Source organism: Lepidochelys olivacea, assembly GCF_965140295.1.
Source record: "Lepidochelys olivacea isolate rLepOli2 genome assembly, chromosome: 2".
NCBI lineage: Eukaryota > Metazoa > Chordata > Testudines > Cheloniidae > Lepidochelys > Lepidochelys olivacea.
This window is the reverse complement of record NC_140412.1, coordinates 227,552,950-227,575,691: the sequence shown is the minus strand read 5'-3', so window position 1 is coordinate 227,575,691 and position 22,742 is coordinate 227,552,950. Positions and strand designations below refer to the sequence as shown.

Genomic DNA, 22,742 nt, shown 5'->3' with positions numbered 1-22,742 from the left:
GTGTATATAAATCTCCCCACTGTATTTTCCACTGCATACATCCAATGAAGTGAGCTGTAGCTCATGAAAGCTTATGCTCAAATAAATTTGTTAGTCTCTAAGATGCCACAAGTCCTCCTTTTCTTTTTGAGAATAAAGATTTTCTTGCTTTTTTAGAGGTGGCCTAGGCCGGGGTGAATTGTATTTATAGGATATAGAAACAATCTAATAGTTTTCACTTTCAATAGCATTAATGACCCTCTCCTTCAACAGACTGAGCATGAGGAATGTTAATAATTTCTTATTTCAATTATTTAATTAATCCATTCATTTTATTTCTTTATTTATAGCATCACAGGCAGCAGACCAGTGTTTAAAGCTCCCAGACTGGTGGTGGAAAAGCAACAACTGCAGGAAGGAATTTTCATAGATAAAAATGGCAGAATCACAGCAGGTACCAAGAGCATGGTTGTGTGTGAAGGACAAAGTCGCTCCAGAAGCATGTTAGAGAAACAACAGGCGCTTACACTAAGCAGGCACCAATCTCATACCGAGAGACCCTGTTCGCTTGGAAATCAAGCCTCACAAGCATTCTCAGATGGCACCAATATTAGTCACAGGACAGGAGTTTCTTTTTCTTTCTCTAAAAAAGCCCATTTAAAGTTAGAGTCATCAGCATCAGTTTTCAGTGAGAACACTGAAGAAGCGTATGATGGTAGTGAATCACCTAACCATAAAACAAAACAAACTCCTGATGGCGGTCAGTCTTGCACAGTTTTGCGTGAGGATACAAAAGCAAGTGTGGATAGAGGATTAAATGTCCCACAAGGTCAAATGGATATCATTGCATCAAGCAATTCAGCTGCAAAAACTAAAACGCTAAAAGAAAATGAGAAAAACAGCAATAAAGAATTAGAAGAAATTGTCAGCACTCATCCTTCATTCTGCAAAACCAAAATGCAGCTTTCAAATTTGGATTTGACTGGCTCGCAAGAAGGTGAGTTGAATGAGACTGAGAAATTGTTGGAAACTCTCATTTCACCTCCAAGCCAAACTAGCAATCTTTGTACCCAGCAGAACCCTTACAAGCACAGTGATACCATGCTAAGTGACCTCTTAAAGGCGTTCCCACCACAACACCCAGCTGAGCAGGGATATGCAAGTGAGCTGCATTATAATCCCAATGTGGTCAAGACAGAGACATTTTTCGAGAGTTCAGGAACTGTGAACGGAAACACAGAAATGCTGCCAAGTGAGACAGTGGTTAATGAGATGAAGCCCAAAGCACTGCCATTTCTTCATGTACTGAGCAAAGATGGGAGCACTGCCCTTCAGTGGCCCACAGAACTTCTTTTGTTTACAAAAACTGCACCCTGTATTTCCTATGGCTGTAATCCATTATATTTTGACTTTCGACTTTCTCTAAACCATAGAGATCGTAAAGAGCGTGAAACAAACACAGAAAACTGTAGTGAGCCCCCTACAAATCTGAATGCAGATGAAAATGAAACCTCAGGTTTAATAGAAGACAAGCAAATGTCAACGGAACAAGATACTCAGTCACTGAAACCAAAGAAGACAAAAGGTTCCAAAACCCATAACAAGGCCCAGAAAAAAGCTGTTTCAGACACAGAGAAAGAAATGAATGGAAGTGGTCAAAAGTACATTTCACATTATTCGAATGAAAACATACCCAAAGTGCCTGTTTTCCTTGATGTCTCACAAAAGGATTATACCAGAGAAAGAAGTCTCCATGCCAGAACATCTAGGAGATCTTTAAAGCACCATTTGCATAGCTGTGAAAGAACACACAGTGGTGGAAATGAAAGCATTTCCTTTTTGCCTTGTGTGTCTAGGACTAAAAAGCATAAAGCTGCAAAATGTGATTTAAGTTATTCTGAAGAAATACATGAAAACCAAAACAACTGCAAATCCATTCAAAACTGGCCTAGGTGCAGCAGTGATGTAAGTGACAGTGGAAAAGATTCTATTGGAAGTTTCCTTAGTTATAAATCAAGTTCTCAAAGCAGGTATTCAGAAAATGAAGGGTGTGGAGCTTATACAAGATACTGGAGATTTTCATCCTCCCAAAAGTCATCTTCTGACAGACATTCTAGCTATTCCAACACTTCCATTAGCAGTTCAACTAGCTATGTAAGTAGCTCCTCTAGTCACAGATCAAGTGATCACAGTAGAAGTCACTTGCTCTTTTGTTGTAAAAGAAAAAACAAGACAGATGAAAGGCACAAATGTAAACACGGAAAGCACAACTTTATTTCCTCTTCTGATGATGCAGATGAGGATTACCTTTTCTACAGTAAAAGTCAAAGAACTAGAAACTGTACACAGAAGGATACAATTAAATATCAACGACATTCAAGACGTAGAGGTTTACACCATAGAGACAGATCAAAGCAAAGCAGAAATACACACCGACATTCTGGCAGAAAATACAGCAAAAATAGAAGATACCACCGCTCCAAAAGTTCTTCCACCAGACATTCAAGAAGCAGTGGAAGATCATCTAGTTGCAGAAGATCAACAGTCAGTAGTTCAGGATCCTTCTCAAAAGAAACAGTATATTATTGGAATAAAAGCAAGGAAGAGACAGAAGGCTGTTACAGCACTGAACCAGGAAAAACAGAATCTACACATTTTGATCTGCAGAATGTAAATTGTCAATCAAAAAAATTTCATGTTGGCTCTTCCGAAAACTCAGCAAAAGACACAGTGGGAGAGAGAACGTCATTGACAGCCAGGCTACTTTTAGAAAGAGTGCAATCCAAGAAAAGCCAAGAACAAGCACATGGTTCAGAGGGATTTTCAAACAATTGTGGAATGGAATTGGAGGATCACTCACAAAGTCACTTTGCTAGTAAATTTTCATCATCAGTAGGTGACATAGCAATGTTACTTATGCCTGAAAAAGCCCTAGATATAAGTGAAAATGTTTTAAGAAATGATGAAACCAGTTTGTTAGAAAGCAGTGCAAAGAAAGACAATTTTGAAGCTTCACAGACAAATAATATTATTAGTACAACAGGCACTAATTATGATAATTGTCTTTTTAAAGACATAATTCAAATAGGAATAGGCTATCAGGCTCCCAGCATAAAAAGGAACACAGCAATAAAGGAACAATCAAATCTCTTAATTAGTGAAGTACAACCCTCTATACAAAGCTGTGACCCAGTACCAAATGATTTCCCTGGTGCTTTTCCTTCTAATAGATATTCTGTTGTTAATTCAGCAGAGACCAAAGAAGAAGTACATGATGTAAGCGTGAACTTGCATCGAGTGGAAGGAAATGTAAACACTTATTGTGACAGTGCTATGCATAAGTGTGATGAGACAGAAAATGAGCTAGAAATGTACAGGAAATCCATCTCCCCTCCTTTAACTCAACAGCCTATCACATTTTCACCGGATGAAATAGACAAGTACAGGTTACTTCAGCTGCAAGCCCAGCAGCATATGCAGAAACAACTCCTGGCAAAGCACCTTAAAGTTTTGCCTGCCACAGGACCATCTGCCTTCTCTGCAACACCAGCAGTTCATTCTGTTCCCAGTCAGCATCATGCTTCTGTCACCTCAATCCACCATACCCTTCTGCAACACTTTGCGGTCTCCACTTCTGTACATCCCCATAGCAGCCATCTTTCCTTGACCAACATGCACCCACTCTCTGAATCATATTTCACTCCCATATCACTTTCCCCATTAGCTCCAACCATCATTCCTTCCCACCCTACTCTACTGACAGGACGCCCACTGCATTTGGTCTCCACCACACCAAACCACCCTTCCTATCTGACCCTCCCATCATTGCCACATACTGCATTTATCCCTACTTTATTCACTCCACACCTGAATGCAGCTGCAGCTGCTGCCCTCCATCTGAATCCTTTAATTCATCCATTGTTCCAAGGACAAGATCTTCACCACCATTCTTGCTCTAGCTAGACCCAGCAGTTACCTGGACTGAGAGACATTTTCAAGGTCTCTAGTTATTTAAATTAGCAAAACTATTACTCCTTTGCTCCAAAAAAAAATCTGAAGAAAAACTGATATTTCATAATCAATCACACATCCGGAGGGAAGTAGTAGGGGCACATCAGCAATATTTAAAAGTCAAGGTTATGGCTGACAGAATATGAATGTTGATTTAGTTTTCACACCACCAAAGGCTTGTCTTCACTACCAGGGTAAGTCGATCTAAGTTACGCTACTCCAACTACGTTATTCATGTATAACGTAGCTGGAGTCAATGTAGCTTAGGTCGACTTACCCCAGTGTCTTCACTGCGTTGCATCAATGAGGGATGCTCTCTGGTCAACTTCCTTTACTTTTCTCTGAAAGCTGGAGTACTGGGGTCGACTGGAGAGCACTCTGCCATCTATTTAGCGGGTCTTCACTAGACCTGCTAAATCGGTCCCTGCTGCACTGATTGCAGCAGTGTCAATCTCCCCGTAGTGGAAACAAGCACCAAGTGAAAACTAAAACTAGAAAGATGCAGTAATGCTAACTTAGTTCTGCAGAGACTAATTCACTCTGGAATATTGGCAGAACTCAGTAGCTCTAAGTTTCAATGGGGCTGGAGCTGGCCTTGAGATGTGGGGAACCGTACCTGACACCCTGATGCTTTGTTTTCTCCCCTGCCAAACAGAGCTCTAGAGAATCATGCCCAAAGAATCTATATATACTTTTCTCAAAAAAATATGCACCCCTTCTCAGAAAATGTTTGCTGGAAATTATGTTGTACTGGTCTCAGCTAGGCCCAACATCAACACGGTTACCTTTTGCAAATAATTCTCTGTATGTGGTCTTTGGTTAGGGAACCAGAATTTCACCAGAAGGGCCAGATTCTACCTCTGTCCTATACAGCCCCACTGAAGCGAATAGTGATGCATGGGTATAATGCAGAGCAGAATTGACAACTGTAGTGGAAAACTCTCAGCAGTGTGAAATAAAACTGGACTGAAAAAAACAACTGGTAAACAATGAACATGCAATGAAGTTCCTAACATAATTTCCAAAATTCTCAAAGTTAAGGCTGTGATTCAGCAAGGCAGTGAACCAAGTGCCCAACCTTCACACATTAGTAATTCTAGTGACATCAGTGGGAGTACTCAAATACCTAGAGTTATCTATGTGCTTCAACGGAGCCTCAACCAATTATATTTTATGGTGGTCTAATACTCAACACTGGATACTCTGTATTAAATGAAGTTCTTGGTTATAGTTAAGAGTACAACTATGCCTGTCAATATCACTGGCCAACAAAACAGCTGACAGATTACACCTGTTAATTTGGATAAAAAGATAATGAATTTGAAAGGATTTAGTACAGAGTTGATAATCTACACTCCCAGAATTAATTCCCAATACATATAATAGCAAACTTTTGAGGAATTTTTTTTCATGATATTCGGTTAGCTGTAGAAAGAGAGGAAAGTAGCTGTGGTTAGAAGAAAGCAAGTTTTTAAAGCAAAATCTATAGCTGAATTTTTTAACTTGGTTTTAATCAACCTGGAATGAAAATAATTTAGTCACAATCAAGTAAAACTGCAGCTTCAGATGAATTTTTCCAGAGTGGTCTAGTGTTATCAGACCGCAACATTCAAGTGTGGCCACTATTTCTGGATGCTCAACTTGACCCAACTAATGCTTGATTTTCAGAGATGTTGAGAGCCACTTGCCAGGGAGCTGATCCCCTCTGAAAACCTGTCTTTAGTGACTCTGAATGGGTACCCAAAATTAATAGACACATCTGAAACTTTTGGACTAATTCTATAGCTACTACAGTTCAGTGGGCATTTTACAGCCTAATAAGACAAGTTTCCTGCCCCAAAGAGATTACAATTTGAGGGGCCAATCCAGCATCCATTAATGTCAATGCAAGTGATTCCATTCTTTCAGAGTTAGTTTGGGACTTATGTAGACAACACACTGACAAAAGGAGGAGGGGAAGGGGAGAAATGACAGTCTGAGTGACTGGGGGGGAGGGGGGGACTCAACAATAGTTTTGTTTAATTTTTAAAATTCCATAATCTCCAAAACAAGGGAGGTAGATGGGCTATTGGTTATAAAACTCCTTTAAGAATGGTAATTATAGAGTGATTTAGGGATGACGTCAAACTGGGTCTAGGAAGAGCTCACGGCATATGGATTATCAGGGAAGGACAGGGCACAGGTATTAAAAAGGCAACCATTTTAAGTGACCACATCCAGTGATATCTGAGAAACCACATTCATTTACTATACAATCACTAAACTGGAAATTAGTGTGATATCTCACATGTTACTATTGGCAAATGTTGACATTTTAGGCCCTGATCCAGCAATGCCTGTGTTTAAGTCTATTTCTCTTTAGTAAAGTAGCTATGCAGTTAAAATGTGCTAAGTGCTTTGTTAACAAGGCTGGGCTTAAACGTGTGCTTAGGTGCGTGGCTGAATTAGGGCTTTAAAATCAATCAAAAAAATGTAAAGTAAACCAACTGTGGTTTTTTTAAATGATACCCATTTCAACCGGAACATCATTTTTTGTGAAAAACAGACAAGGTATAAAAACACCTCACCACCAATAATAATCAGTGATATATAAGGGTTTTAAACATGAATTAAACTTATTCAAGAAGATGCAGAAGTTAACATGTCTATCAGCCTCCCCCCGCCCATGTAAGTATAAATACATATTAGCAGGCTCTTAATAATTCTTAATTCTCAGTATCTATTTCAACTCTGTTTGCGAATTAAAAAGGAGGAGAACTAGATTATGGATTCTTCAGGAACGCACTACCTTTCAAGCCAATTAAAATGACTTGGGCTAAATTTTACAAATGTATGTCATGAGGCGGCAACGCGTGAGGGGGAGGGAATGAGGGGTCATGTGCCCCCCAGATTTGCTGTGTGGCTTGTACTGAGCATGCTCGCACAGACTGAGCATGCTCAGTAACAATGCCGAAGCCAGCTGCCCTCACTGTGCCCCCCTCTCCACATCGGCAGGCACATCGGCAGGTATCAGTCTCTGCCTAAGGTTCACGAGCAAAAGTGTGCCTGTGTAGTTACCACAGTTGCATGCGTATGCTGAGCAATTGTACCTGCAAATGGATAGATGCCTAAATACCCAACTGTGCATGCAACTGCAGTAACTGTTTGCACAAAGGTATATGTGCAAATTCACATACATTTTTACATATGAACCTCAAGGTCTTACTTCAAAGACTGAGGCACATGTTTATCTCTGCACACTTGAGTACTCCTACTGACTTCAAGGGGACTGTTCACTTCTGTAAAGTTAAGCATATATGCATAAGTCTTTTCAGGATCAGAGTCTTCACTTTTTAAAGGCAACAATACTAATTAAGAAATATTTATGATAGCAAAAAAATCGACCAAACAAAAAAAGGTAGTCCACATAGTATCAGATTGCTTATAAAAATCTAAAAAATTAGTTATACACATCACCTGTTTGTGTAAAGTAAATTAAACAATTGAAACAGAATCAAATTGAGAAAAAAATCAAGAAAAAAAGTCATTCCTTCAGATAAATATGGACGAGCTTGTGAAACAAATATCCAAAAACCCAAATTAAAACAATAAAACCTAGTAAGTAGAACTGTGAAAAACAGAAGTAAAGCTATTGATGGGAAAAGTAGAGATTAAAAGGAACAGAAACAGAATGAAAGTAAAATAGTCACTATGTGCTGCATTTAAAGGGAGGCTAAAATTGATTCCTTGATGCATTTAGGTGGATTTTCTTGAAAATGTTTGGTACCGTTGTAGTTCAATATGACTTTTTTGCTGAATTTATTCCCACACTTTGGTTTTCAGTATGTTATTTTTAAAACCATATATACCTTGTTAATACCAGCATTCTTAGATCTGATGTGTGCAGGAAAGCTCCTGTTCCGATTTTACTCAGAATTATTTTAAAGAAAGTTACAGTACGTGGGTGGTGCTGGGATGTTATCTCACAGGAAAGTGTGGTATCTGCACTCAAAATCAATACATATTTTAGCATAATTATATATTCTTTGGCCCTTGGTCAAAGAGATATGTGTCATCCATTCTGTACAATAAACATCAATTCCAATAACAAAACTGAGCCCCCTGATCCACAATGATGAAACGTCTATTTTTTTTGTAACTGAGGTATTTCTGTAAAATACCTAACGTGTACATTTGGTGTGCAGTTTTGCATAAACATGCCATTTGACCTGATTGATTTTAAAAGTGTTTAGTTTATATTAAAACTAATACTCTGACTAGTATAATATGTAAACTAGTAATTTTGTTTTGTATTCTCTGTATAAAGTGTTTTATATTATACAGTAGCTAAGTGAATTGCACTATTGTACATGCAATGCAGCTGGTTTTTGTTTTGTTTGTTTGTTTTTAGTTTAATCAATGAATTCCTGGGAATGTAGTTTAATGCAATAATATTTTTTTTCAATAAAAAGGCTTGATGGTATCAAAAGTGTCAGTCATGTATTTTTAATGTAAAGCATAAGGCAGCAACAAAGTAAAATGCAGAATTATGTGAACATATTCTGTATTTTAATCCATAGAATTGAAATATGTTGAATTTATCCCTGTAGCTATAATGCTGACATTTCTTAAAATGTTCCTTAAAGATTTTAGTATGTGTTACAAAAGTGGGTTGTTTAAATGGAACTGAAAATAAATATTCCTTAAAAAATTATTCTACTGATGTGTTCTTTGCAAACACTTTTAATAGAGCAATGTACTAGGGGAATTTGTTTGCCTATTGAAATAATTAGGGTTTTTTAGAATTATTCTGGTAACCCATTTGTCAGATTTGCCAACACCTTTGTGCTTTGACCCAGGCCAACCCTAACGAATGCAAATAGCTCCTCATAAAAATCTAAAAGCCCACTACATTATTCTCTTTCAAGCCTCCCTAAAACTTGCCTCTTTCTAGATGCCTACCGTGGTTAGGCCAGCTGTTATTCTGTGACTGCAGTTTATTACACTAATCACAAGAGTCTCATTTTTCCCATGTGCTTCCCAAAACTGTTTATTGTATCCACTTGTTGTGTCTCATCTTATGCTTTGATGCACGGCCTCCCTTTTTGTTACGTGTTTGTACAATGCCTAGCACAATGGGATTGAAGCCTCTTACCACTATCACAGTACAAATAACAACAAAACAATGATAATAACTCTCTGTAATCTGTTTCAGCACATCATTTTCCAGGTTGTTTGCAAAGGGCTGGATTTTGGTAGATCCATAGCATAGTCCAAAAAATAGAGAAAAGTTTACTGTACCACAGGATTGAATGCAATGAATTGAATTCTGCTCTGGGTGTGTATACATGGCTGCAGGCTATAGATTATGAGATCTGTCTATATATTTGAGAAGAACCGGCCCAAATGAACTCCTTATGTCACTCCTTTGGCTTAATTGTCTCAGCAGGGATGTATTTAGCTCAATATGTTCAAGAAAAACTTTAAATCAGAGTATGAACATTTTTGCATTTTTCCCCCTTTTTTCCATTGAAATCTGATATTTTAACCAAAAAATCAAAATTCAGAAATTTTTGACCAGTTCCACTAAAAATATGCAGTCCCTGAATGTTATAACTGGCTTGAAATGGAAAACTGTTTATATATTATTATTTATATTACCAAAGAGGCTTTCGACTGAGATCAGGGCCCATTGAGTAAGTGCTATCCGAACACAGCACCTAACACATGCATGGATATGAGGTTGTACGTTGCTTCTTACTCTTGGAAGAACTCGCTGGTGTTCATCAATGGAGCTTGCATATACTAATTCAAATAAGCAGAAAAGGACACCACGTACTGCAATTCTTCAGCAAGTAGGCATGGTTTATTTCAGAGTACTGGCACATTAAACATATGCAATAAATACTGTCCATATGCCAAACCTGAATCCTAGATCTGTTTCCTTTTTCATGCCTAGCTTAAGCCTAACTTGGATCCAGACATTCTTCTCAGTTCATCCATAGCATCATTTAGAAACAATTCCACTTCTGTTCATACTAGATCTTTGTTTACTGAAAGGACAGTGAGTTTGTCATGAAAAACATTTTTTAAACATGAAAAAAGAAGTCATACCGAGGCATAATGGCAAATGTTGAGAAAATCTCCAGAACTGTGACTTTTCCCAACAATTATGGCCCCTTCCTGCAGCTCCCTGTCCTTCACACTGCTTCCCTTTCTCGGGCAAGTATCTCTTCAAGCTACTGAAGGAAGGCACAGGATACCGTCCTACCTTATTGCACACAGGGGATATGTGGGAACTGGCAAAGCATTTCTGAGCTAGCTGGAAATTATTTTACTGGTCAATAGAGTGATTACTGGGGTGGGGGAGAAGTGCAAGAACAGCTGAGATAATTAAGGTCCTATGTGCAATAGCAACAAGAATTGCTTCCAGATAGGTTTTTCATAGTTTGCCATGAGGCACTAAACTGCTCTCTAGGGCCCTAATTCAGTAAAGCATCCTCAATCAGCAAAGCACTTAAACACATGTATAACTTTAATCACATGCTTCAGATCCATTGCCTTTAATGTGCTTAAGTGCTTTCAGGAATGAGGATGAATTTTGGAACATAATTCAATGCTTTGCTGAATCAGGGTGTCAGAGACCCAGCCAAAGTCCACTGAAGTCAATGGAAAGACTCCTGTTGACTTCAGGTTTCAGAGCAACAGCCGTGTTAGTCTGTATTCGCAAAAAGAAAAGGAGTACTTGTGGCACCTTAGAGACTAACCAATTTATTTGAGCATAAGCTCTGGGCTCTGGAAGAGCTGCACTGTACTTGTTTAGAAAAGACCTAGCACTTTGTCAGTACTTTTCATTATACCTTCTGATTCAGATGTTTCTTTCTTTGGAAAAAAATGAATTGCAGCAATTATAGACAGAAATAAACCTCCTGACAGCACTAATGGCTCTTTATTTTCAACATCTGCTACTTTTAACAATAGCCAAACTATTTTCTAAATAAGTTTAGAAGGGCTCCTAAATAGACATCTTAGAAGAATACTCAGCCCAAAGTCATTTTTAATGACCTTCCCTATAAATCCATCAAATCAGAGATCAAGATGAAGAGCTTGATAGACTCTAAACTAGCAATGCAAGCAGCCCCTGCTCTATTTGCAAACATCAAACTATATCACACATAAAAATCAATATTTCATTCCTATAAGCCACTAAATTTTTCAGACAAAATAAATCTAGCACTTGCAAACCAATATATTAAACGTACTTATCAATTTTGCATATAAACCAGTTCTGTATGTACTAACTGCTGTATGCAAATCAGTATGATTTATAAATAAATCATTGTTAATTGAACAAACCAATGAGTTTCCAAATAGCGATCAGTCTTCCATAATCCTATAGCTGGTCAAATAGAGTAAAATGTACACATATTACATTAATTATTTGCAAAGCATTCATGAGACAACTGATTTCTGTAAACCCCTATGGAAAAAAATCTGCAGAATTTAATGGAAATAGATTACATCTATAGAATATTTTTAGACCACCCTATAGAATTCAATAGAAAATTAGATCCCTGGCATCGTATTCTATAGGATTGTTACAAAAAGGAAAAAAATATGTCCTATCTGGGAGGTCGAAAAGGTTAGGAATACTCACTATTGTGCCTTGTTGACCCTAGAATAAGTCACATAGGACTCAGGATGCTCAGATAATGGTTTAGGCTGTATTTACACATCTGACTGAACCAGCTATATAATCTACCGTACCTCAGGCCTACAGAGCTCAAAGTGAAAGTGAAAGCACAAAAACATAGTCTATGTAGATTGTTAAACTCCACAGAGCAGGGTTTTTGACTACTTAAATCTCAGTCAAGCAGAGATCCCACATGTATGGTAAAATAAGCAATAAAACAAAAGAACAGCATCCTGTCTGTTCTCTTGAAAGATGGAAATCTCCTTTACTGTTTGCTAGATGGAACCCTCAGCTACTGTTAGGGGAACATTACCTAACTTTATACAGATTTCAGAGTAGCAGCTGTGTTAGTCTGTATCCGCAAAAAGAATAGGAGGGCTTGTGGCACCTTAGAGACTAATAAATTTATTTGAGGATAAGCTTTCGTGAGCTACAGCTCACTTCATCGGATGCATTCAGTGGAAAATACAGTGGGGAGATTTTATAAACACAGAGAACATGAAACAATGGGTGTTACCATACACACTGTAAGGAGAGTGATCAGGTAAGGTGAGCTGTTTCCAGCAGGAGACCAGGGCTGGGAGGGAACCTTTTGTAGTGATAATCAAGGTGGGCCATTTCCAGCAGTTGACAAGAGCATGTGAGGAACAGTAAGGGGGGAATTAACATGGGGATTTCCCCCCACCCCCCACACTGTTCCTCGCACTCTCTTGTCAACTGCTGGAAATGGCCCACCTTGATTATCACTACAAAAGGTTCCCTTCCCTTCCCCTCTCCTCCCCCCCCCCCCCCCAGATGGTAATAGGTCACCTTACCTGATCACTCTCGTTACAGTTTGTATGGTAACACCCATTGTTTCATGTTCTCTGTGTATATAAAATCTCCCCACTGTATTTTCCACTACATGCATCCGATGAAGTGAGAAGTAGCTCACGAAAGCTTATCCTCAAATAAATTTGTTAGTCTCTAAGGTTCCACGAGTACTCCTTTTCTTTTAACTTTATACAGAAATATCAAGGTGGAAAATTTAAAAGCATGTGCTTTGCTGGAAACCCATAATAACAATATCCTTTTCATCCTTGTATGTGTTTGCTTCTTGTGAAGTGATGCAGAACACTTTTAGCATCTATTGCAGATGGGCAGCACCTCTGAAATTTGGACTTAACTTCTGAAGGTGCCTAAATTTAGATACCCACATTTGTAAATTTTGACCTTAAAATTGTTTTTACAAACACACAAAAGCTTAAATTGTACATCATTCCCAGGTCATCTTCTCGGGAAATCTTTTTACTCACCATTGTCACGTGGATTTTTTAAGCCCTACCCATATTAAAAAAAAGAAACAAGTCCTGAAATATATGGGAAGATTTGCAGACCTCTTTTGTATACGTCTCCATTTCTGAGAAATTTAATATAGCTGCCTGTGAAGAACACTGACATAATTAAAAAAGTTGATCCCTAGTCTACTTTTTAGTTTATCAGTATTTTTTTTTTAAAAATCCATGTGACTTACAATCCTTAATGCTTTTATTAATACCATCTGTAATTAAAGAACTGAGGATGTTTATTCTACTGTGTCCTACCCTATGTAGATATTAGAAATTTAATCCTTAACTATGAGCTTCCCTTCTAGGAGTATAATATAAATATATACATATCATTCCTTAAAGAAATTATATTTTTTTCAAATGTAGAATTATTTTTCTGAAATAATTTGTGGGATATTTATTTCTCATATGACTTTCACTGGAAATGATTCATCTTATTGTGGGTTTATGATCAGAGCTTGCAAGTTGAAGGAAACAATTTTGCCTTTTAACTCAAACCTACCAGACCCACCAACTTTTTTTTTTTTAAATAATAATAAGGGCTAGAGAGAGACTGAAATGCCAAGAGTGAGTAGGGGGACCCGAATGGAAAAAAGCAGGGTGAAGAAATGGAGGAAAGACAGTGAAGGCTATTTACAGATGATTAAACTAGTATAGGGGTGTGTGCAAAGCTCTGAAGAACTGGTGAGATTGACCGCCCTGCACCTTTAAGCAGGGCAGTATTTGGCTGGCTGGCTGAATGAAGGGACCTGTGCTTTATGGCTGGGGGGCGGGGAAGATGAAAACTGCTGCAAAAGGGGTCAGCATGGTCGCTGACTCATTCGCTAGGAATGCAGGGTTTAAAAGGGCCAGCCCTGTGCCTGAAGCCTCCCTTTACATGGAGCACGCTGAACCAGGACCCACCCTTCCTCCCCTTTATGTGGTAAAATACCAGGTTTGGTCAAGACCTGCTGTGGGCATTACACTAGCCGCCCCTTTTAGGGTGGCTGGGAAGGAATTTTTCCCTTACCACCATATTGGCTTGGGTTCAGTTGGGGTTTTTTTGCCTTCCCCACGGCGGGTTCAGGAAGGGCTTTGTTCATGCATGGCATGAAGGGAGGTAAGCTGTACGTCAAAACGCATTATTTAAGTGTGGGGTGGATGTCCAGGGCAGGTACTCCATAGGAACGGTATACAGTGACCGGATAAATGGCTTGGAAAAGGACTTTAAAAGAGGTGGTTTTTAAAGCAATGAATGGGGGGTGGTTGGGGACTCCTATGATTGGTACGGCAGGGAGCTAACCCCCAATTCTTATAGCCCACCTTAACCCTCCTACAAGGGGGGTGGATGGTAAGGTCCCGGCAATGGATTTCCTGGAGGGACCTGTATGGGAAAAGAGGAGGAGCTGGTGGAAGCCCCCTGCATATGGTAAGGTCCCAACAATGGATTTGCTGGAGGGACTTGGATGGAAAAGAGTGGGAGCTGGTGGGAGCCCCTGGGTATGGTAAGGTCCCAACAATACATTTGCTGTAGGGACCTGGATGAAAAAGAGTGGGAGCTGATTAAAGCCCCCTGGGTAATTACAGAATGAACATGGGATTACCTGCACTGTACACTTTTATCTGCCTGGTAGTCCCAGACATTTAATAATAAAGTTGCGGCCTAATTAAACCCATGTCAAATGTCTCCTGTCCTTCTTTCGGTATAGCCAGACAATTGTGATAACTGATGAAAAAGGCACAGTGACTCCTGAGAGCGGTGGGGAAGGGGTTCAGAGAACATGGAGGAAAGATTAAGGATGGGTGAAACTAGGGAGTTCAGTTCAAACCTCATCTGAACTATTCCAACCATTAGTGTCTCTAAAATTGTGCTGGAAATTTCTAAGTAGGCATTTTGCAAGATTTATGGTTCTTCCTGATCATAGAAGACTGTCAATATTGCAAAATCACCCACTCTGATTTTTTTTTTTAAATCCAGACGAAGCCAGAACCTGAGACATAGAAGAACAGGGAATAATGTAAAATAATGAAATGTTGTGCATGGAAATCCACCACAGCAGCATCTAACTTCAAAAAGAGGAATGACACAAAAATGTTAAACAGAAATTAAAAGGAACACCCACAAGAGTGAAATGCCTGCAAGCTGCATGGAAACATTTTAAAAACACCATAAGAAAAGCTCAAGCCATAAGTGTACCCTCAGCCCCACAAAAAAACAGTAATAGGACCAAAAAAACTGCCACCATGACTAACAGAGTAAAAGAGGCGGATAGAAACAAAAAGACATCATTTAAAATTTGGAAGTTTAATCCTACTGAGGAAAATAGAAAGGAAGATAAACTCTGGCAATTCAAGTATAAAAGTATAATTAGGCAGGCCAAAAAAGAATTTGAAGAGCAACTAGCAAAAGACACAAAAACAAACAGCATTTTTTAAAGTACATCAGAAGCAGGAAGCCTGCCAAACAGTGAGTGGGGCCACTGGACAATTCAAGTGCTAAAGGAGCTCTCAAGGAAGACAAGACCATTGAAGAGACGCTAAATGAATTCTTTGCATCACTCTTTACTACAGAAGATGTAAGGGGGATTCACACACCTGAGACATTCTTTTTAGGTGACAAATCTGAGGAACTGTCCCAGTCTGAGATGTCAATACGAAGAGGTTTTGGAACAAACCAGTAAATTAAACAGTAGTAAGTTACCAGGACCAGATGACATTCACATAACAGATGTATTAGAATTCTTCAAGGGTGTCAACAAGCATGTGGACAAGAGGGTCCAGTTGGTAGAGTGTACTTGGACTTTCAGCAAGCCTTCGACAAAGTCCCTCACCAAAGGCCCTTAAGCAAAATAGGCAGTCATGGATCAGAGGGAAGATCCTCTCCTGGATCAGAAACTAGTTAAACGTAATGAAACAAAGGGTAGGAATAAATGGTTAGTTTTCAGAATGGAGAGAGGAAATAATCATTTTTTTACTGTAAAAATTATCATCAACACCAAAGAGAGAAATAGTATAACAATACTTAGCTGATAGTATGACAACACTCCAATCATAGTTGGCTGTATTTTGACCATTTTCCAAAAAGAACATGTATGTTTGAAAAAAACATGGTGGATTTAAAACCAACAGTGTCACTTTAATTTTAAAAATTTAGTTTCAAACTTCTTATTACAGCTGGGCAGAGCACATATATATTAATGTTAACCTGAACAATCCTTTTAGCGCTGTATAATATATAAACACTTTAATCATATTGTAAAACTTCTAATCCCCATATAACACAAATCCTCTCTCTCTGTTATCATGATGGTGTGGCTGTGCAATCACTATAAAATGAATGTACGGAATCACCGTGCTCTTTTACCCAACTGATCATTCAATAACTATTTGGATTAAATGTGTTGTGCTCTTTTCTTTCTAAAGGTTATTCATCTGGGGTTGGAAACAGAAAATATTCTCAACAGATTGTTGCTAGGGGTACATTTTCAATGCTGAGCTATGGGTTTTAGCCACATGATTCCAATTAAGGTCAACAGAATTCAAGAGTACGTACATCTTATGTTTAAAATATATGGGTTAATATGTACCATCACTGTTTTTAAAACTCTCTGGGGGATCTTGCAGGAAGGTAGCATTAAAGGCTTCAAGCAGATACACACATGCCCCAACTCATTCCCTAGGAAAGTTTCTTTTGGCAGCCTGGAAAATTAAAAGCAATATCCAAGTTTCTGACATTCTGTAATCGCATAGTTTTTATTTATTCAATCATTGCCTATTTGCAAAACTTAACTACACTTTTTCTTAAAATATCTTCTGTATTCTAGAACTGAGAGTATTTTACTGTGTGTCCCTTCCATTACAAGATTTACAGATCTAGTAATTTCTGAGAGTACAACTTAAGTAATCAGTACAGAGTCCCTCTCAGTAATCACTTTCAGCCAAATCCTGGCCTGCCAATGTGGTGTGTGGTTATAAGAGGCGTAGTACCCCATTATTGCCATGTTACGATAACTATGGACCAAACCCAAATGATCCTAAGTATGGCTGATTCTAATGCAGACAAAGGAATGGATTTACAGAGCTGCTTGACTTATTGCAATGCTTGGGCTGCCAAAAAATCTCTCTTGCTGTGTAGCGTGTGGCTGAACAGTTCATTGGATTTATTCAGTATGTGCCTATGCAACCAGTATGCTATCTGTATTGTGTCTGAATCATTAATCATTTTGACTCAGACCTGCTCTTATTGAAATCCAAACTGAAATCACTGGAGCTACACTGATCCATACCAGCTGAAGATCTGGTCCATTAACTATACTAGCCATCTTAAAGAGCAGAAGAGACCAGCTATAGAGAGGTAGTACAGATTAGGACTGCAGCTGGTTGGGAAATTTCTGATGAAACAGTTTAATCAGAAAATGCCGATTCATTAAAGCTTTAACATTTGGTAGAAATATACTGGGTTTCACTAATTTTTGTCAAACCAAAGGCAGGGCTCCGATGGAACCCTGCATGTTTGGTTTCCTAACAGGGACCAGGGACTCTGAGAGAGCCCCATCTTGAACCAGGTTCCCATGATATCCAGGGCTGCCAGGTACCCAGGGGAAGGGGCCACAGGTGTGGCCAACTTTCAGGCAGCCAGCTGTCCTGAAAGCCATAGGGTCACCAGTCCACAGCAGTCCACATGGCGTGGCTGCTTCCTTGGAAGCCCTACCAGCTGTACATGAGATTGACATGATTTTTGTCAGTTTCATCCCTGATACACAGGGTTGAGCAGCAGTGAGACTGATAAGAATTATGTCAATTTCACACAGCCGCTGCTGGACTCCTAGGGAACCTTTTTTCGTTTTGAAGACCTCATGTGTCAGTACTACCAAACTGAAATTTTTTTGGAATGTCTAGTTCACAGGAAATTTGGAAAAAAATGATTTTGGTCCAAACAAACAAACTCAAATATCTAAATGTCACAAACTGGTTGTGACATTCTATACCTTGGCAGAACCCCCTGTAGCCCAATATTCCATTTTTATATAATCATGATCTTACATATAAAGCATGCCTTGTAAGGTATCGGGGAAAGGTTATGATCTGCCAAAAGTCATTTTTCTATCCATAAATGTATATCATCAATGCAAATGAAGTTATGTGAATGTGTTGTATGGTTGTCACTAAAGTATGATGTAAATTGGGGAATCAGCCAGATATTAGCTTCCCAGAGACAACAGCAAGGAGAGTAACCAATGCCTGGGTGGGGTGTCAGCAGCCATAGTCCAGCAAAGGAGCTACAATTCAGTGACTCACCCGCATGAGGCCACGCCAGGGGAATTGCTCAACTTTGCCTGGAGACTCAGCAATGCCCCCAGACATGCCTGGACTTGCATTCTCCAAGCACATGGCACTGAGGGTATAAAAGAGACCACAGGGGCCCCATGGTTGGCCCTTCTCCTGCTCCCACCTACGCTGCAATCAACCAAGACACTGAGAAGAAGACAACACTCCAAGAGAGGAGATTGGCCTTGGTTTACAAACCTGTATATTAAGGACTGCAATATCTAGTGGGGTGAGAAAAAACTGCTTAATCTAGTTGCTGTCCAGTCTAATAGGGTTGAGAGTTCAGACTGTGTGCTTATATTTTATTTCTTTTGGTAACTAACTCTGACTTTTTGCCTATCACTTAATATCACTTAAAATCTACCTTTTATAGTCAATAAATGTGTTTAATTGTTTATCTTTATCAGTGAGTTTGTATGAATTGTGGGGCAAATCTGCTCAGGTTTGACAAAAGCTGGTGTATATCCACTTTCCATTGATGAAGTGGTGAACCAATTAATAAATGTGCACTGCCCATCTTGAGCAGTGCAAGACGGTATATTCCTAAGGTACATTGCTTGGAGCTGCGGGGATTTGGCTCTGGTGCCTTTCTCTACATGATTCATGAGTGGCTCTGGGAGCATTCATGCAACCTAGCTGGGTGTGGGGCTTCACGTGCTGTTATGCTGAGTGATCACAGCACCGGGAGAGGATGGCTGCTGGTCACTAGCAAGGCATTGTGAGAGACAGCCCAGGCTGGAGAGAGTTAAGGGGGCACAGCAGTCCCACAGTCCCAGGCGATACCCTGGGGGGATCCTGTCACACTGGTAATTCCAAGTTTTCGTCAACTCTGATTACTACAACTTGTTATTTTGAATCATAGTTTATTATTTTGAACAAATGAGCCGTACTCCTGCTCTCATTGAAGTCAATGGAAATTCTGACCTTTCAGCAGGGGCAGTTCAGATCCAAAATGCTTACAGAATTGTAATGAGCAAGAATTATTTGCCAAAATTATTCAGTTAATAATGTATAACCATAAATGCATTCAAAAAGCATTTAATGAACAATTCATCAACAAGAAAAGGCTAAGTTCAAATAGACTATTAGCTGCAAATTATTTTCTCAGTTTTAATTATAATTCAGTTAGGTGCTTACATGCATCTGTACACACTACCAAAATGTATGACAGATTAATTTCTCACCTTCCATTTCTCCAGACAGATAGGTGAACCTTCTTTGTTATCAAACAGTTACGCTTTCAGTTCTATTTTGCTCATAGCTAATATGAAACCATTTCATTAATGTTCTATCTGCCAGATAGATTCTGTAGAGAATGTCTGCTTGTGATAAACTTTAGTAGCGTGAAAAGAAACTAAGAATGAGTGATGCACAAATGGAATGTTTCATTAAAGGAATATGTGTGAATATCTCTGGTCTGGGCCACCAAAACAACATCTATAGTAACAAGTACAGCTAAAACAATAAGAACAGAAAAATAAAATGCGAGGCCAAAGAAGCTGGAATTGAACAATTTTTAAAATGAGTTGGAATTACAAAAGAAAATTATATTCTTCATGTCATGACCTTCACTTACAGAAGAAAACTAAAGCATCTGCTATAATCCCTCAGCAAGAGAAGTTCGAGGATATTATAGCTGAAAGTGACTGCCTTAAGTAGACTTAACGTGAGGATGCATCATGATCTTCCCCAAGCAGTCAATGCACTAGAAGCTCTGTTACAGGTATCTTAATTCACACATAATTGCTCTTCTTGGACCCAGTGGTCCACCTCTGTTGCCTTGTTGCTAGACATCAGACTAGATACAAAATTTAAAAACCCACAAATACACAGGGGTGTGTGTATTGAACCTCCTTAGCATTAACATGAGCCGCTGAGACAATGAGGACATTCATTCAGAGGGGGCAGATAGTGATATCACCTCATGGCAGGGAAGTTTTAAAATCTAGTTTGGGCTCCAAAGGAATTCTTCTGGTGGAGAATACTTGTGAAATCCAGGTCAGTCACCCTATGGGCTGTGCCCATAGGAGGTGCCATGCCCCCTCCCCAGGTGGCCTTTCTACAAGTGAGACCTTGAAGCCTGGGTTCCAGCATCTCAAAAATCTGCCCTGAAAAGTTAATTTAAATACCTAAAAGCTCTAAAATCATCATTTCAATTATGACATCAGTGTTTTTAGAAAACCACCTAAACAAGCTCCAAAATAGCTGCTACTAAACTGAGTGTAGCTAAAATAAAGAGAGCTAATTCCAAGATGGAGTGGCTTTTTTGTACGCAGTACAGAGGAGACCAGTGTGGAGCTCATTACTGATGTCTTGGAAGAATGGAACCAGTGGTCAAATGTGACAGTTAGCTGCATTTTCCCTCAAAGTAACTACTGCAAGCTGCTACAGAACTGTCTGAAGATTAAAATGTCTCAGGTATCTCCCATCATACCCAAAACCTTAATTACAAAGTGCTCAGAGCACATATTACACTACATGTGCTAGCGAAATCACTCCAAATAAGCAAATAAACTGCTGCAGAATGGAAAGAGAAAGTACATGAGATTCATTTTATGTGAAATTGCCTTTCGCCAACATTGTATATTGCAGGCCTCAGAACAATTGATGACGGTCCAGTACCAGGCTTCCCAGCACTTTTCAATTCTAAGTAATAAATCTAGGGAGGGAATATAGTAATATATTTAATTTATCTAAACCCTTCCATCCAAGCTCTTTAAAGAATTTAATTTCACATCACCCCTGAAAGAAGGTAAGTATTATTATTCCCAGGTTACAGATGCAGAATATAAGGCAGAGTGACATAAACAGGCTCATTTTAAAAGTTACGTGCATGCAGAAATGTGTGTGACAATGTGCACTTAATTTTCACACAGTTACTACCAGGCTAGTCCCATGTTTGTGTAATTATGCAGCTGGTGTACAATACTGTGATAATTGTGTGTGCAAATCAGGCACATGCACTTAATTATGAAATCAGATTTTAAGTGACACCCCTTAGATCACACAGGAAAACTGTGGAAAAGCAAGGGACAGAACTCAGGCTTCCTAACTAAGGTTGTGTCTACACTGGACTTGGAAGTGTAAAATCCAGCTCGAGGAGCCATACCCACGCTAGCTCTGATTGAGCTAGTATGCTAAACACAGAGTGTAGCTGCCGTGGTGTAAGTGGTGGGAGGGTCTAGCTGCCCCAAGTATGAACCCAGCATGAATGGAAATGTTTCAGGAGTCTCACCAGTGAATGGGAGAAAAGTACCTGCTACAACACTCCTAAAGCGGTACAATGTGTTCTTCCCTTTGCAGATTCTGGCACCTGATTGCACCCTCTGACATCACTGTTGTAGAGACAGACAAAAATTTGAGCCCAAACTTAATTTAAAAAAAAATACAGATTCAGGAACACCAAAACGTTCTGAAAATTCATGCTGGTTTTGCCGAATTGCTCATACAAAAAAAAAAAAAAACCCACAAGACACAAAATTCCAAAAGCGTTGCAACATTTCACTTTGAAGTACTCAAAATGAAATGTTTCATTTTTGAGGGTCAAGATGACTTTTCCTTTCCAAACTTTCTTCAATTTTGTTTAAAAATGCACAAACCGCAAATACAATGTGCAAAATCCAAATGCAATGTTTCACTTGAGGTGGAACAAAACGTTTTGTTTTACTCAAAAACTGAAGCTTTCTTTTACTTTTTCATTTGCTGAAAATGTCAAACAAATCAATTTTCAGGTCAACCTGAAACTAAGTGCTTGTTTAATTTTTCGGAACTGCCAGCAAACCAAGAAATCTATAATTCACACAGCCCTAGCGGTGCCAGCCACTAGCAGTCCAGGCACTTCAGGGAGCACAAGAGCTGCTATTGTACATGGAGTGGAAAGGCTCCATGTGTTCTGTCACCCTTGCAGACCTTTCGTTAATAATTTTAAAAGAACTAATTTATCTGAGACAATGGAGCGAAGTAGGTACCCCCATAATACTTATATGATGTGTTGGTGCCCAGATAGCCCAGAAATGTAACTCTACAGGCCATGTAACTGTATATAGAACATTTACTCAAGACAATCATCTAAATCAGTGATCCTCAGACGGTGGCTCTCAAGCTACAAGTGGTTATTTACTGTGTCTCCCGCGGCTCTTTGCAGCACATGACATTAAAACACTGTGTGATTTAATTATTAACCCAGCTGAGTTATTAACCAATCAGGACACTTTTGCTATGTTATTAACCAATTAAGTTATCAACTTGCACTAAGTTATTAACTTATTTGCTGTGAGAATTATATATATTGTGACAAAGTTCCTCCTCTGCCTTGGTGGGTCCTGCACTTATTGGCAGATTTGCTTGCCTCAGAGATTCACGGCAGCCCTCAGTTTGGCCACTTTTGCTAGTTGCTCAAACCCGCCGTTCACTCAGCTAACCTCATCACTGGCCAGCATGGGAAA

At 39.1% G+C, this 22,742-nt stretch overlaps 1 protein-coding gene across 1 annotated transcript in view; it reads left to right on the top strand.

The window, feature by feature from the left end:
• The window catches only part of ZNF804B (zinc finger protein 804B), a 344,219-nt gene extending 338,865 nt beyond the window's left edge, over positions 1-5,354 (top strand). Inside the window, exon 4 of the mRNA XM_084618848.1 lies at positions 330-5,354. Coding sequence (XP_084474974.1) covers positions 330-3,942 — 3,613 coding nt within the window. The 3' untranslated portion in view covers positions 3,943-5,354. The remainder of the gene's footprint in view (positions 1-329) is intronic.
• Positions 5,355-22,742: the final 17,388 nt, after the last annotated feature.